This window comes from Eptesicus fuscus, chromosome 11 (assembly GCF_027574615.1).
Source record: "Eptesicus fuscus isolate TK198812 chromosome 11, DD_ASM_mEF_20220401, whole genome shotgun sequence".
NCBI lineage: Eukaryota > Metazoa > Chordata > Mammalia > Chiroptera > Vespertilionidae > Eptesicus > Eptesicus fuscus.
Genome location: NC_072483.1, coordinates 86,199,027 through 86,214,476, shown reverse-complemented (window position 1 = coordinate 86,214,476; position 15,450 = coordinate 86,199,027). Strand labels below are relative to the sequence as shown.

At 46.0% G+C, this 15,450-nt stretch overlaps 1 protein-coding gene across 1 annotated transcript in view; it reads right to left on the bottom strand.

Moving 5' to 3' along the window:
* SATB2 (SATB homeobox 2) overlaps nt 1-15,450 on the bottom strand; it is a 139,357-nt gene that overhangs the window by 17,339 nt on the left and 106,568 nt on the right. Inside the window, exon 8 of the mRNA XM_054722858.1 lies at nt 14,374-14,571. Within this exon, the coding sequence (XP_054578833.1) occupies nt 14,374-14,571 (198 nt within the window). The remainder of the gene's footprint in view (nt 1-14,373; nt 14,572-15,450) is intronic.

Genomic DNA, 15,450 nt, shown 5'->3' with positions numbered 1-15,450 from the left:
CCACATCCTTCTCGCAGTTATATATATATATAAATATATACGCATACATATACACATACACACACTTCTTCGGTCTGTCTTTAGATTTTAATTCAAAACATGAGGAAGGGGGAGGAGGGACATGTGAGGATGGAGGAAAAACGCAAAACACAAACCCGGCACCTATTTCCTTTCGAGAGCAGGGTAGTGGTCGCAAACGGAGACTTTCCACTTCCCAAATAAATAATCCAATGTTTAATACCCAGCCCCATCCCAGCTATTTATTAATATCAGATGTCTGATCTGTGTCTTTGTAGTTCTGGGATTTACAAGCAACTCAGCTTTCCCCCGTCTGTGCCAAGATGTTTCAGACTAGTCTTTGAAAACGCGGCAAATGCAGATGAATATAACATAAAATAGGAACTGATTCCATGCGCGTTCTCTCTGTGAGGAATGGAAACACGGGACACAGATGACATTGCATGTTCATATGGTGTCCTCTATAACTCAGCTCCATGTATGCACATGTGTCAAGATCGTGGAAGTCCAGCTAGTGTTATCTGTCCGAGGGGCTCAGAAGACGGTGGTTGGTTTCTTGCAAACAGCATGTTAAGGAAACATCTCCCCTGGTACGTCAGTAGGTCTACTATGAAGATGGATCAAAGGATCGTCAGTGGCTAGAACATACCGGTGCATCTGATCCAGATTATGTTTTACAAGCCCAAGAACCTGTCAGTTTGCTTCTCCCCTTTCATTACCAAGGCAGTGACTATATTATCTCCCAGCACAGCCTGCTTAACCACAGCCAGCTCTATCTCTTTGGGAGGCTTTTGTTCCACGTGAAGTGTAAACTCAAATAAGGACTTCTCTCAAACGTCTACCCCTAGATTATACCGACATACAAATAGTTGGCATTTGTCCACCATTATTCCTTCCCACTCTTCGGTTGCCACACTCTTTGACGTGAATGGTCATATAACTGAGATGAGAAAAACGATACTTCAAAAGTACTGGCATGTGGATATTGCACGTCTACAGTATAGCTCATGTTAGCACATTCTGTTCACTTAGATCCCAAGAGAAATAGGAAGGCCTTTCCATGGCTACATATATTCATCTTTAACCTTTTGCACTCGGATGTCAAGTGTGACTCGACACAGTTAGCATCGGTAGCAGCTCTTTTTATACTCTTTGAATGTATCAATAATTTGAAATATTAAAAAAAATCCAAATAAATAAGTTTGTATGAAAAGAAACTCCAGTTTTTTATTCTACTGCCGCGCTTTGTAAAATCTGGGGTATTTAAAAAATTAAATCCCGAGTAGAATAAAGGAATCGAGAAAAAAGCAAGCGAGTGCAAAGGGTTAAGAGGTCACATCATAGATTTTAGCTCCCCAAGCTTAGAGTACTTTTTAAAAAATAATTGACTGTCCCTTCTGAAGTGCACTGTGTGGGTTCAGTTTACCATATTTTTTAAAGTTCTGCTAAAATAACTGGTTTCCTATTTTCTACCTAGAGTCCTCAAATCTCTTGGGTGTTTGGCGCTAGGAAATCACAGACGATGGACTCATGATGCTACATGGTTCCGATTCCGCAAAAGGAATCTAACCAGCCACTCAAGTCCGACGTGTACATCACGTACAGAAAGACACACAGAGACAGACTTCCTTGAACATGAAGAAACAGATGTAAAGGAAGGGAAAGCATGAAGGGGGAAGAGGAGAAACGACTGTCTAAATAAACCATTTTGATGCCCACGTGATCGCGTGAGCTGCAATGCCAGTTAGCCGTTCAGTTCTGGGAACACCTGACCTTTCTCTCATTCAGTGGTTTTCAGCATATTTTCTTTATAATAAATAAATAAATGGATATCCACAGAGCTTCAAAAAAAACGTTAAATGGAGTCTATTCAGTGTTGTGCTGGAAATGTCTAACAGCTGGCTCCCTGGAGAAAAAAGCCCCGATCCGATCATTTGCCGATTTCTGTCCTGAGAATAATCCCAGCATGGCCAGCTGAATTCTCCCGACGGTGTAGCACCTCCTCCCCAGATCCCTGACCTGCCTGCAACACGGGGATCCAGGAGCCTGTGTAAACGGACTCCAGCGCACACATGACCCGCTGTGCAAAGGGAGACGCAGCCCTCCTCGGCTTCCAGCCTTGCTCCCTGGACAGCCTTTGCTTGGCCTGACGTACCTGTCATTCCCCCCCCCCCACCCACAGTGAGGAGGACGACCCTGACGTGAGATGTCATTCCAGAAAAGAGTCCATAGCAAAGCTGAAGGGTTATACGACTTGCCGTGAACTGGATCTAGAAACAACCTGTGAAGGAACTGAACTTGTGACCTTAGAGCTGTCAAATCTATCTACTTTGCTTGATCTCCCATGTCTAGGGTTAAACCGAGTAATAGGACCTTGGCAGTCTTCCGTTAATTCAAAGTGTGCTTTTCTATCATTACAAGGGGAAGTTCCAGACTTCAGCTTAATAAAAATCAGCGGTAGTTTGCAGCTACATTAGATTTCCACACTAAACAGAAACAGCTGAAGAAGCCACAAGTAGGCAGGTTGGCCTACGATCGTATAAAACTCAGTGCCTGACTTTCTCTTGCGATTGTCATAACTATCGGTCGTAAGACAATCCACTGGATCTCTCTGAGCCCATATAAGGTGTTCGTTAGCTATTATTTTGCTGCCAATTTCTTTTTCCAAAATGCATTTAACCTCCCAGGAGCAATGTCATACTACACTCCTATTTAAGAAAATCCTAGTCATCTATATTGAATGTGCTTTAAATAATTATAATCAGAAAGATCTGCATTCAAAACACACATTTATGTCTGTGTCTACCATTCTGTACGACATCACAATTTTTTCAAAATTAAAATCAAATGGCTGATTTTATCACCAGGCTCTTAATCCTACGGCGCCCACTCACGGAGCCACGACTTATACATTTGCTGTGAACTGCACTTCAAATGATTGGTTACCATCAATCGCAAAACTTGCAAATGTCTGACTTTTTTTCTTTGGTTGTTAGTGGGCTAGAGCTGCTTCTATATTCCTTCTATAAAGACACTATTCATACATGCTTCCTCTCCTCCTTACCTGCATTTGTGATAGGCTAGGGGGTAGAATGGTGCTGATGCCAGAAATGGAGTCACGTACATGATAACCACCCGCTATGATTTCCAGTATGGAGGGCCAGTATGAGTGTCCTAGGGTCACAGTGAATTAAACATCTTTGCTCAACCTACACGACTGAGCCTCCGGTGCAAAAGTCTGTGTTCACTCCTCTGGTAGCAACACGAGCCAGAGGCTCTCTCTCCCCCTGACGGAGCCCATGGGAGGCCCATGCAGAGCGGCTGGTGGGTGGGTCTTGTTTAATGCTGGACCAATGCGATCCAAACACTGTCCTGAGTGACATTTGGACAACCCTGTGGATTCTAATGTGTTGAGAAGGGCAGCAGAAGTCCTAGAGATTATCCAGAAGCTGAGTGGTCTTCTTGCTTTTTCAAGCTAAAAACATTTTTTTTTTAAAGTTCCAACCCATTTTTGTCATATCCAGTGCATTTTATTATGCCTAACAGGGATTTTATTCAGAGCTCAGAAGAAAAGTTTTCACTTTTAAATAACATATAATGCCTTTTAAAGGAGCTTGGAAATGTAGAAAGGTCAGATGAAACTAGACAGCTCTGAATTTTTCAAATCTGACTCCAAACAGTTGCACAACATACACCCGATGGAGGGGAGGCGCCCTCTCACATCTCACCAGGATACTGCTACCCTTTCTCCAGCGCCTTCTGTGCAGCCACCTTCTGTGTAAGCCTCAGCCCTGGAGAGCCGGGGTTACTGTCACTATTTCCAGAAAGTGGAAGTGGCCTCTGCAAGACCACAGGGCCCCCATTCCAGTGGTGACCCAAACCCAGGTCTTCCGAAGGCCCAGCACTCGCTCCTCATTATCCAGGCTCCTCCTCGGGCTTCTGGCCGGCTATGGTGCCCATCTACCTGGATACGCACTGTGATCATTCACATCACTTGTGTTTAAAAGGAAGGAGGAGGGGAGGTCAGAGAGCTAATCTTCATTTGGATATCGTACTTTCCATTAAAATATTTCTGCCCAGCCGGTGTGGCTCAGTGGTTGAGTGTCAACCTATGAACCAGGAGATGGAGGTTCTATTCCCAGTCAGGGCACATGCCCGGGTTACAGGTTCAATCCCGGTGTGGGGCATGCAGGAGGCAATCTATTGATGATTCTCTCTCATCATTGATGTTCCTCTCTTTCCCTCTCCCTTCCTCTCTGAAATCAATAATAATATTAAAAAATATATTTTTGAATCTGGCACTCCAAAAATCTTATAAAAATGGCTGTACTCATACGGATCTGTGGGCCAGTTTTGTCAGTTGCATCATTCCCAGCACGCAGCCCCATACATCTCAGAAAAGCAACGAGGCCGGAGCATCCAGAGCTGGCCTCACGCCTTGTTCCAGCTGCAATCTTCTCTCAGGTTTAAGGACTGGGGTGACCAGCCCGAATCAAAGCCTGTGAAGTTAGCACCCCTGCTCTGAACAGGCAAGTGATGGGACTTCATCCACGTGGGGAAACCCTTCTGTGCAGATGGGCAGCGCTGTTTCTTCCACAAAGACAACAAATACCCCAAATCCACAACCACCTGAGAGAGAAGCCTCTGGTAGAAAATGTGAGCAGGAACCGTGGAGCAGGCTCCCTGGTCCCAGAACAGCGTGTGTATTTTTCTGCCTCAGCCGCTCCCTTGGAGAGGGACCAGTTCACACACCTGACCCTCCACGGGCCACACACGGCTTTACCAACACACGCGCCAGGAGCTAGGTGGTGCGGTTCAAGGGTTTGGTCAAGTACTAACAATAAATTAACCCATAACCCCAGGGCCAAGTAATCAGGTAGCTACTTAGAGAAGTCACCCTGGGTGGAAAGAATGAACATGACCGGGATTTGAAAAGCAGTGTTTGTCTGTGTGGCCAGGGAGCAATTAGGGGTGAAACAGACATACTTATCTGTTTCCCATCAAAACCATCTTTTCAAGTGCCACTCAATCACTAATCTGCATATGCAATTTTTTTCAGAACTATGTGAATCCCCTGGGATTCTGTAGTATAGCCTCAGAAGGTCTGTTTGCTTCAAATAGCCATGCTTTCTTTCTTTCTTTTCTTTCTTTTTTAAGATACTATCGTCTCTGAGAGGCTCAGTGTGTTTTAAAGATATTACCCAGTACCTTCTGGAAACAGCTAGAAAAACTGAAGCAAAGAGGTGCCACCCAAAGTCAGAATCAGAGAAAGAAACAGAACCTATGGAATCCACTAACTCACAGTGGAATTCAAGATTAAGGCAAGATAATACGAGGGAAAGTGGAAGCTTGTTTTAAAATATAATTCTAAGTGAGTCAAGGGGAAAACTGCTCAAAATATGTGTGAAATCCTACCTGTTTTATTCACTGATACACACATGGTGCCCAGAATAGTAGGTGGCACACTGAAGGAGCTCAACCAATATTTGTTAAATAAATAAGTAAAGATGTGAGAATAAAAATGGCCAGTCTTCTCAATCACATCTGTAACTTGAGGCCTGAAAACAGTTTTTCCATCAATATTAATCATCGTTGCCAGAAGCCAGACTTTGCTAGACATCTATAGAAGTATTTAAGGGGATGTATTTTGGTTCTCAAAGATGAAATGTGACAGGGCCCCACAATTGCCTTAATTTAAGTTCAAGCTTATTTTGTTGTTTTTGTGAGTGGGGGGGCGGCGGGGGGGGTGGGGGGAGAAAGGACGCGTTCAAATGCATATCTTAGTTTCTCTATTCATTTTGCCTCTCGCTTTCCCAACTTGCTCCCTATTGCTCATATTTAATCAGTTTGCCCCTCACAAAATTTATTAGCCATTACCCTCTGTTTATTCAGGTGTTTGGTTTTTTTTAAAAAAAAGTGTTTCAGATTATTGAAAAGAAATTTTAAAAAAAGGGCAGGAGTGAGGTAGAGAAGGAAGAAAGGACAAAAAGAAGGAAGGAGGAGGGAGGTTGGAGGAAATAGGGAGGGAAGGAAGAAAGGAGGACAACAAAGCTTTATGTTCGAAGTTTTATGTGTATGTGTTTGATATTATTTTCCTATCAGAATATCAAGAAAAGGCCAATGTGCTAAAGTTTATATGTGGCTTCATCTGATGTCAGAAGAAAAAAAGACCAAAAAAAAAAAAAATGTGTATGAAAAGTACCCTGCTGTCCCAAAACTTTTTAAACCAGACATAAAACAGATAAATTTATATGGATGATTTTAATGATTCCTGAGCCCTGGGCAGTGAAGGCACCTGTGCCATTGAGGAGTATTTGAATGATGTCAATGACACAGCCAATCCTGATTCTCGCCTTTGCCTGGAGAGCAGCATTGGCTAAAACACCTTCCATTCTGTTTCAGGTTCCAAAAACCAATGAATATATCAGTAACCCACAGTGTCAGATAAAGGGGTCATGCTGCACCTCAGAAATGCAAAATATCAAAATCCGACTATTCTTTCCAACAACACAGCAATGCCGGAAGAGCAAGGTCGTGTGTGTCCCCACAGGGCAGGACCGACGGGGAGCAGGGGAGCCCGGCTGACTGACATTCCACCTCCCGCTCCCAGCCAGCCCTGGTGTTTAGTTTGGAGGGTGGTGTGTTGTGAAAGTTCAGTCAGGAGAGCTCAGCTTGGCAAAAACACTGGAACAAATCCACCAAGAACGAGAAGCAGAGAGCTAATTCCAATCACCGGCATGATAAGCCTAGTAAAATGTTGACCCCACTTTAGAGAAATAAACAAGCAGACCCAGAACATGACTATAAAATCCTAAGCTTACTTCCTCTCAGTACCTACAGCACAATGCCTGAACACGTGGACGTACACAATAAATGTTTTTCTCTAAAAAAAATGCAATAAAATAAAAAGGCATAAAACTTTAGATACACGTGAAACTTAAAATCGCCCTAGGCATTGGTTTCCTTCTGCTCACATGTCCACAGCACTTTACATAAAAAAAAAAATCATATAAATCTCCCTTAATATGAGAATTTTATATTAGACTTCTCATTCATACCCACAACCATCCACCAGGGTAAGTGCAGGGTCCTAGGAGCCATGTTCAACGATATGGCCCTAATTTCCGGCCCAAGTACAGCCCATTAACATGTTACCTACAGGTGGTCTACAGCCACTTAGCTTTCTGCTTCTCAGGATATGGTTCCAACATTCTTCCCAATAGAACTCTGCCTTTAAAAGGCAGTGCTTTCCAAAGGAAGCATTCACCTGACTGGTTGGAAATTAAAGGCCAAGGAAGTTTCCCTTCGTGGGTTAAGGTGGGCCAGTCCATTTCCCTCTTATTATAAGAATTTAAAGTAGTAAATATGGATTGGGCAACAGACTCTGGACTTGACAAAGACACGGAGATAAGTTATGAGGTAGAGCAAAGGTCATGGGTAGCCCAAGGTTTTGAGGAGGCAGAATTATAATTCAGAGAAGCTAGGAGTATAAGAAGAAGGTACAAGGCAGACAAAGATGCAGAGTAAACGGGAAATTGACGACAGTGTGAAGGAAAGCTGGAGTAGAAAGAAGCTGTCATGAGTTGGAGGTATGTTATGTCTAAGACAGCAAACGAGAGGGCGGACCCACGGACTATGGCTATGTAATTGAACCCTAACCATGTTCACAGTCCGACACCCCGATTTTCATGAAGGTCTATCACCCTCAATTTCTTTGACTATATCTCCAATAATTAAGCTGCAGTGTCTTAAGCTGGACAGTCTTTGTCAGAATGTCTGGTAAAAGAAAACCTTTAAGAAACTTTAACTTTAAAAGGTAGGTAAGCAACTTGCCTAAATCTCTAGAAAAAAACGAAGTCTTAGCTAATGTCTAATCTGTTGGCTACCGACCCTAAGGAGGTTCTTCAACTTTCTGGCATCATTACGGAGAGAAACACACCCACCACACTTTGGAAGAAGGTCAACCCAAGACAAAAGTGTCAATTTCCTAGAAAAAAAAAAATTGGCTGTGAATGAACTCCAAATCTTCTCTGTACTCCCAAGTCACAAATTTAAAAGTTTGGACATGTTGAAAAGCTAACTCCTAACACAGACATGAAGAATACACGCATGCAGATAACATAATAGTAATGTGAAAAAAGCTAGTGGGCTCCTCCTTGCAGGTCAGGGACGCCCCAATTTTCCCAGGTGAGGACCTACTGTCCCTAATGGCTGCAATATTTCATTAGAAATGACAAGTGTCCTTTTGCATCTCTCCCCAGCACTCAGCCTTGCCCCATTCAGACAGAAGACTTTGCATAGAACTTGGGATGAATCCAAGGTGGGGGAAATTCTAGTAACCTGCTTAGAGAATTTGCAAACATCCATAACTGGTTATTAATTAGCTTACATATTTCTTTTCTTAGAAGTCCTTTCGGAAACAAACTCACTAATCACGATACAGCTTCAGCTGGAGTACAGAGGCATGAATGAACTCTCAGGGCTCAAAGATAGATGTAAAGTACCCTTAAATATTAGCAACGAGAGTCATATTCTACTAAAGCTATCTCAAAAACGTGTGGTGCAAAATAAAAATTTCACATCGGTTCTTTGACATCACACCCAGGGTATAGGTTTCACTGCATTAAGTATCCTGTGAAAAAGGAAGCTCACAAAACCAGATCTGAAAGAATGACTAAAAACTGACTGATGGCCTGGCCGGTGTGGCTCAGTGGTTGAGTGTCGACCAGGAGGTCACAGTTGGATTCCTGGTCAGGGCCCATGCCCAGGTTGCGGACTCGGTCCCCAGTGTGGGGCATGCAGGAGGCAGCCGATCAATGATTTTCTCTCATCACTGATGTTTTTATCTCTCTCTCCTTCTCCCTTACTCTCTGAAATCAATAAAAATGTGTGCTTTTTAAAAACTGACTTAAGTACCTCAACAGCTTTGCATAACACCGGCAGCTGACAGCAAGTGCCCCTGGCTGCCGGTGCTGCCGCTGACATCTGCCCAGCACCCGGGTAGAAGTCAGACACGGAGGCAGGCTGATGTGGAGTGAGGTCTCCCTTGGAGCAAGTTGCTTCACTTCTCTAAGCGTCAGTGTCTCACATGTAAAAGTCCACAAAAACCACCCTCCCCCTTGGTTTTCCACAAGGTTTGAGGAAAGTAAGACGTAAAAGTCTCACATTCTGGAAGCCTGGTTCCCCAAAAAGCAAGCTGCTGTGGGACTGAAGACCCATCATCGTCACCACCACTCCTTTTAGTTTGGGGGTCTGTACAGAAGAGCTAGGAATAGGCCTCAGTGGTCACTATGCGTTTTCTCTTACCGTGTTGGCAAGTAACGGCGTGTCCACCCCAGGGTCCGGCCCCAGCACCTGGCACTGGTGGACAGAGAAGTCTTGGTTTGGGGGTGGGGGCGGTCCTGTGTATTGAGGGATATTTGGCTTCCTTCCTGGCCTCCACCCAGTAGATACCAGTAGCACCTCCAAGTGATGATGACCCCAAAATGTCTTCAGACTCTGTCAGTATCCATGGGGTCAAAGTCACCCTGGCTGAGAACCCCTGGTTGATCGCAATGGCAGGGAACGAGGGTTGGAACATGCTGCGGATCCCCCCAGCGGGCCGCCGGCTGCCACCACCAGGTCTCACATTCCTCCTCGGTGTACGGCATGGAATTTTAAAACAAGGACTTGTCAGGAAACCACACAGCAGCAAGCCCAGAATTCCTGAGCTTACGAAATAAGCCATGGAAACACTGTGGTGGAAATATAATAAAGCCATCAAGCACGGACTTCACAGACAGGAACCACTTGGCCAAGGCTCCCCGACCAGGCCCACGCAGTGACCTAGTCCTCCGAGCACCGTCCCTGCCGCTCCCTGCCGCCCCGGTGCGTGGCGAGTGCGGTCAGAGGAACCAGGACGCCCGCGCCTGCCTTTTCATTCAGCGGGCGATTCGGCCTTCGGGCGCGGCTCACGTCTCTGCTCCAGTTTTTCCAATTGAAAAATGCACAGACTGTCCAATCTCCGAGGGAAGGCGGGGGGAGCATGGGTGGGAAGAGATCAACCAAAGACCTTGTATGCATACATGCATAATCCATGGACACAGACAATAGGGGGGTGAAGGTCTGGTGTGGGGGGCAGGGGCGGGCTAGAAGGGGTAAATGGAGGGAAAAAGGGAACATATGTAATACTTTCAACAAATAAAGAGTTTCTTAAAAATGCAGTCGGTAATAACGAACACTCTGACCTGTCTGGTTTTTTATCCTTACTTGAGGAATCCATTCACTACAGGGCCTCGGGTCATAATAACCAGCAGGGAGAAAATCACTACAACCACAAGAAACAATTGTGTCTTTAACTTTTGGCCTGAAAAACGGAACTTGTTTCATCTTTGCCACGGGATGCCGTAATCTGCCTCCCCCGCCGTCTCACTGAGCTGGCCTCCTTTGTGCTCACTGGCATGGACCAGAGCCTTCTGCATGTCAGTAGCGCACAGCCCCACCCTTTCCTACTATCCCCGGAAGGCGCCTACTGAGGGATGTTTCCCCTAATCATCTCTCCTGCTTCATGACATTTTAATACCGGAGATCTACTGCATGTCTCCCTTTGGAGGCCACGGACCATTGTAAATGGAAGACTCTTCATGCTCCCCATTTTCACCCCCTGGGGCAACACGGCCCCCACCACGGGCCCACAGTATAGAGGGATCTACCTTACAGTGTGTGCCCAGAGCCGGGAAGGTCCCCTTCTGCTCGGCAGGGCCTTCAACGAGGGCTTCCGATGGGACTCAGAACACCAAAATGCAAACAGGAGAAGCCACGGTTCCAACTGACCTCAAGGCTACACACCACCCGAGAGGTCAGCATCCCTGGGGAGGAGCCACCTCACTCTCCCAGGACACCCCAGTCTCTGGGGCCGACAGCACCTCTCGGGGGTGCTAGACCTCAACCATGGCCTAGCCTCATCTTTGAGGGGAGATACCACCAACGTGCATTTCTTGGGAAACTTTCAATGGATTCTGTTAGATGTTAGGGTTATAAAAATAAACAGCACAACTGATACCTGGGAAGAAGTCATGGACACGCATGGACACGTGTGGGTGGCGAGGGCCGAGCCGATGAACGAGGTGAGGGGTTGTGTGTGCATGGGCACGTGCGGGTGGCGAGGGCCGTGCAGGGGCGAGGTGCGTGTGTGCCCTGCAGAGAAGGACCAGCTCTAGCCAAGCAGCCCAGTGGGTGGGATCTCCTGATTCCGTGGGTTGTTATGTGAAATCTGGATTTGATGTGAAATCTCCTGGTTTTTAAATGTGGGTTTTAAATTTTAAAACCCTTTGTGGACTTCAAAAAGGAAACACAGCTGTAGGCAACATAAGCCTATGGATGTCTAAGCTATTTGCAAACAAACAGCAGGGACAATGCCCCCTCTCCCCAGAGGAGAGAGGCCCTGAGCTAAGGTGCGTCCCAGCCTCAGAAGGTGCTGAGGGGGAGGGGGAGACGCTCCTACAGAGCAGTAAGGTGGGGAATTAGGCACAAGTCCCTGCCTCAGAGCCTCACTACTGAGGAAACACGGGGAGGTGTGCCTGACGCGAAAGAAAGGGAAGTGGCAGCCTTCTGTGACCACTGTGAGGCAGACTTCCTGCATTTTAACACGCTACATACACCAGAAGCTCTGATAACCACTGATTTCACCGGAGCTAGCCATTTAATAATGGTGCCTTTTCGGCCTAATTAGACAATATGTCACATCGTCCAACCAATATTATGCTACACATGAATTTTAAAATTCCCAAAATATGTAAGCTATCCTATCTCCTTAAAATTTCCCTTGGTATAAGGATACAAGTGAATCCCAGTCCTGAGTTCCATGGCTTACCTTTTGGACAATTAGAGACATTGTTTAGCAGGTTGGGGTCTTTCTGAATACAGTCCCTCGCAAGTCACAGAGGCTGTGCCAAGCGCATTCTCCAGACTCAAGAGTTCCAGTTATTTTTCGTATCAAGACTCTAATAAATAATTAATGCAAAACTTTGTATTTTGCTGATAGGCAAGATGCAGCATTCAAATCAGTGCAACTCAGAGATAGGCACAATGTAAAAGAAAAAGTGATATATTTGAAGAGTTTCAGAGTGGTTATGGGTTCAAAGTCAATGGCTAAGGTTAAGTCAATGTAGAGAAAATTACCCAATTTGTAAACTCTGTAGCTAAGATCTGAGTGATGGGAATAACCTCTTATACAATAAAAAATTCTCTCAGTGATATCAGAAGTTAATGTTAATAGCCACAAAGTGCTTAAAACTGAAAATAAAAAAATTACAGACATATTCTTAGCCATCAAGTATTGTTAGCATACTCCAGTTTTGACATACTATCATAAAGGTAATAAAACTCATAAATCAATTGGCTGTCTGCTTCTGAGATTTACTTGACTCAAACTGGTCAGTTAAAAGAAAAAATATCACATTGAATATCCTTTAGCTCCCTACACATTAGGACCTCATAGAAATGAAAAGTTCTGGACAAAAAAATGGAGACTGAAATGTATAGGAGCCGTCATTCAAATCAAAGCAAAGTTCTTAATTATAATGGAGACTAGGTTTTTAGTCTTTTTATCTCAAACTTCTCTAAATTTCCAATTTTAACATAAAAACGGGATGCTGCCAATGGCTAGAATAAAACAGCTGTCCACTGCTGGACGGAACTAAGATGGGCCTGAGTGCAAAGTCCACACAAAGTTCCCGGAGCCAGTCCTTGGCCTTGTGCTGGTTCAACGCAGAAGTTTTGACAACAGTGAGACAAACAAGGGTGACGGAGACGTTTTTATATGACCGGATTTATATAGTTTGCCAGATCTTTTGTCTGAGGCTATCCCTTTTCATTAATTTTTTTGTTATTAAAAATATTCTGTTTTATAAAATATATGGTTAATAAATGAGAGCTTCCCTTAATTTTTTTGTATAAATTTATTTTCCTAAGCAAAACGTTAGTAAACTATACCAATAAAGGTATAGGTTTAATTTTAATTTCGACTAAATCTCAACATAGGAAAACCCTGCTCTAGGTGAGTCCGTGTGTTGATTTAATAGGGAGGTGCTCTGGTGTGTGAACGAGGCCCCAGCCAGGAAAGGTCAAGGGGAGGAAAAGGGGGGGTGGCCCTTTAGGGCAAGCCCAGGGGTTCACCTCTGAGGAATGACCCCCCCAAGCACCACCCCCGAGCCACTTATTAGCCCACCCGTATCACCCACTGACTGCGTTTACTGTGGATGGTATGAGACTGCTCTAGGCGCTTCTAGCTCTGTGATTCCTGAGTCTAATCTGTGACTTTGGAAATTGACCAATGAGGACAGGAAAGCATTGCCGGAGATGTCAATATTTGGATGGAAAGTCATGTAAGCCGGAAGTCACTTCTGACTTCTCCCTCGGGCATGTAAGGGTGGACCCAGGGGCAAGAAGATAGGAAGCGTCAGGGAAGAGCATCTCACCCCATCCTTCACTACCTCTCCTGTGAGTCTTGATCAAGAAACCATTCTTCTCTCTCCTCATCTTCTCTTCCATTCTCTGCACACACATACCCAGCTACGTGCACTCCTGCCTCAACCTTCCTCTTGCTACACACAGGGAGATTCAGAGGGAGACTGTGGAGGGTCCTCTTTGGTGGCAGCTGGGTTGGTGGTATGGGCAGTAGGACAAATCTCATCACTTACCAAAATAATCTGTGGGCAAAACTCTGAGGGGTATAACCTTGGAACCCCCAGTTAAGATTTCTCCCAGAGGATATCTGATTTTAGAGTACAGCGAGAGTCGGTAAACTCAATTACTCTTAGAAAGAAATATTTCAATGGTAGCAAAAATGAAGCAACAAAGCACGCAACCCAAGTGAAGGTAGACTTCTAAAACAGAGGAAACCAAAGATGGCAAAAACGCATCTTAAAATTCCAAGACTCTCAATAATTCCTTCCCAGGCTTCGGCTGAGTCCAGGTATTTCCTAGCTCAGTGGGGATTATTTCTCTCTCTCAGCCTCATCACACGCTCCTGGAGGAATTTTGACTCAATTCACCGGCTCCCTCAGTGTTTCCTCTTTAGAAAATGGACTGATGGGAACTGTGAGTTATGTTTTCTGACGGGGAGATGTCATTCCGCACGAGCCTCCTGCTTCCCCATCCCACAGGTCACACGCCCTTAGGACGGCCAGGGGCTGCCTCTGGCGCTGATGCTCAGTCACGTTTCTCTGTGTGAGAGGTGTGTGCATGTGCGCGCACCCTGTTCCCACTGAGAGAAGGGGTCCATGTCCTAGGGACACAGCGTGAGACCCCCCCACAGCTGCTAGCACCGCCGGCGCTGCTGAGCGTGGAAGGGGGGCGCTGGAAGGGGGCGCTGACCTGCACCGGCTCGGGCGGCAGCTGGACCACGTGCTGCATGCGCTCGCTGTGGTGGTGCCTGGACTCCTCCTCGTAGATCACGTCCCGCTCGTGCTGGGGGAGGTTCAGGAAGCGGCGGATGGTGCACAGGTTCTCCCAGAGCGTGCGGTTCTCCGGGCTGGGGTTCTCCTTCCAGCGGAGCAGCTCGCACAGCCAGCCCTGGGGAGAGAAGGTCACTAGAGGTCACCGGAGGAGCGCAGGGCGGAGGTGCAGCGCCTCCCACGTGATCACACTCTCCTGTCCAAACTGCTCCCACCAACCTGGGAGGCACTGGAAGAGCCGGCACCTCTAACCCCAACCAGGGGCCACTCACGGGGCGGGTCACACCGATGCCCGAGAATCTTCACTCTTGCTCATCATCTCAGCACCTTTCCCATCACAGACATCCTCAGTTCCTTTGTAAAAGATGCTCGAGCACGATTAGTCATCCAATCCTCAGAAAAAAGCAATTCGTGTTGGTCTAGAACAATTTTTAAAATTAGCCAATTGCCTGCGGACCCAAGGGTCCCCAGTAGGATTCCGGTCAAGGGCACGTGCCCAGGTTGTGGGCTCGATCCCCAGTAGGGGGAGTGCAGGAGGCAACCGATCAATGACTCTGATCCCTGATGTTTCTATCTCTGTCTCCCTCTCCCTTCCTAAAATTAGCCAACTGGATGGTATCCCACCCTAAGAAAAGAGTGAAGATGAACAAATATGTGTTACAAGATGGACAATTCTACAGGAAACAAATGTCTAAGTGTGAAGAGCCCTGAGTTCTCCAGGGAGAGAACAGTCTTACAATCATCAATAACTCCGCCTAATGGAAGCAAGCACCTTAGCTGGAAAGGGGGGGAAAAAAAAGGTGTCTATTTGCTCCACCTCTGAATGCCTGGGCTCCAGGTCCTGTTCCCCATCACCTTCCCGCCACAGCCACACCTGCAGGAAGGTAGGCAGCGGGCCGGGTCCCACCTGCAAATGGGCGCCTCCCACCTCTGGCGCCCGGATGTTCTCGCGACGGCACGAGGAAGAAAATGCAATGCAAATAACGATGAAGTCTAT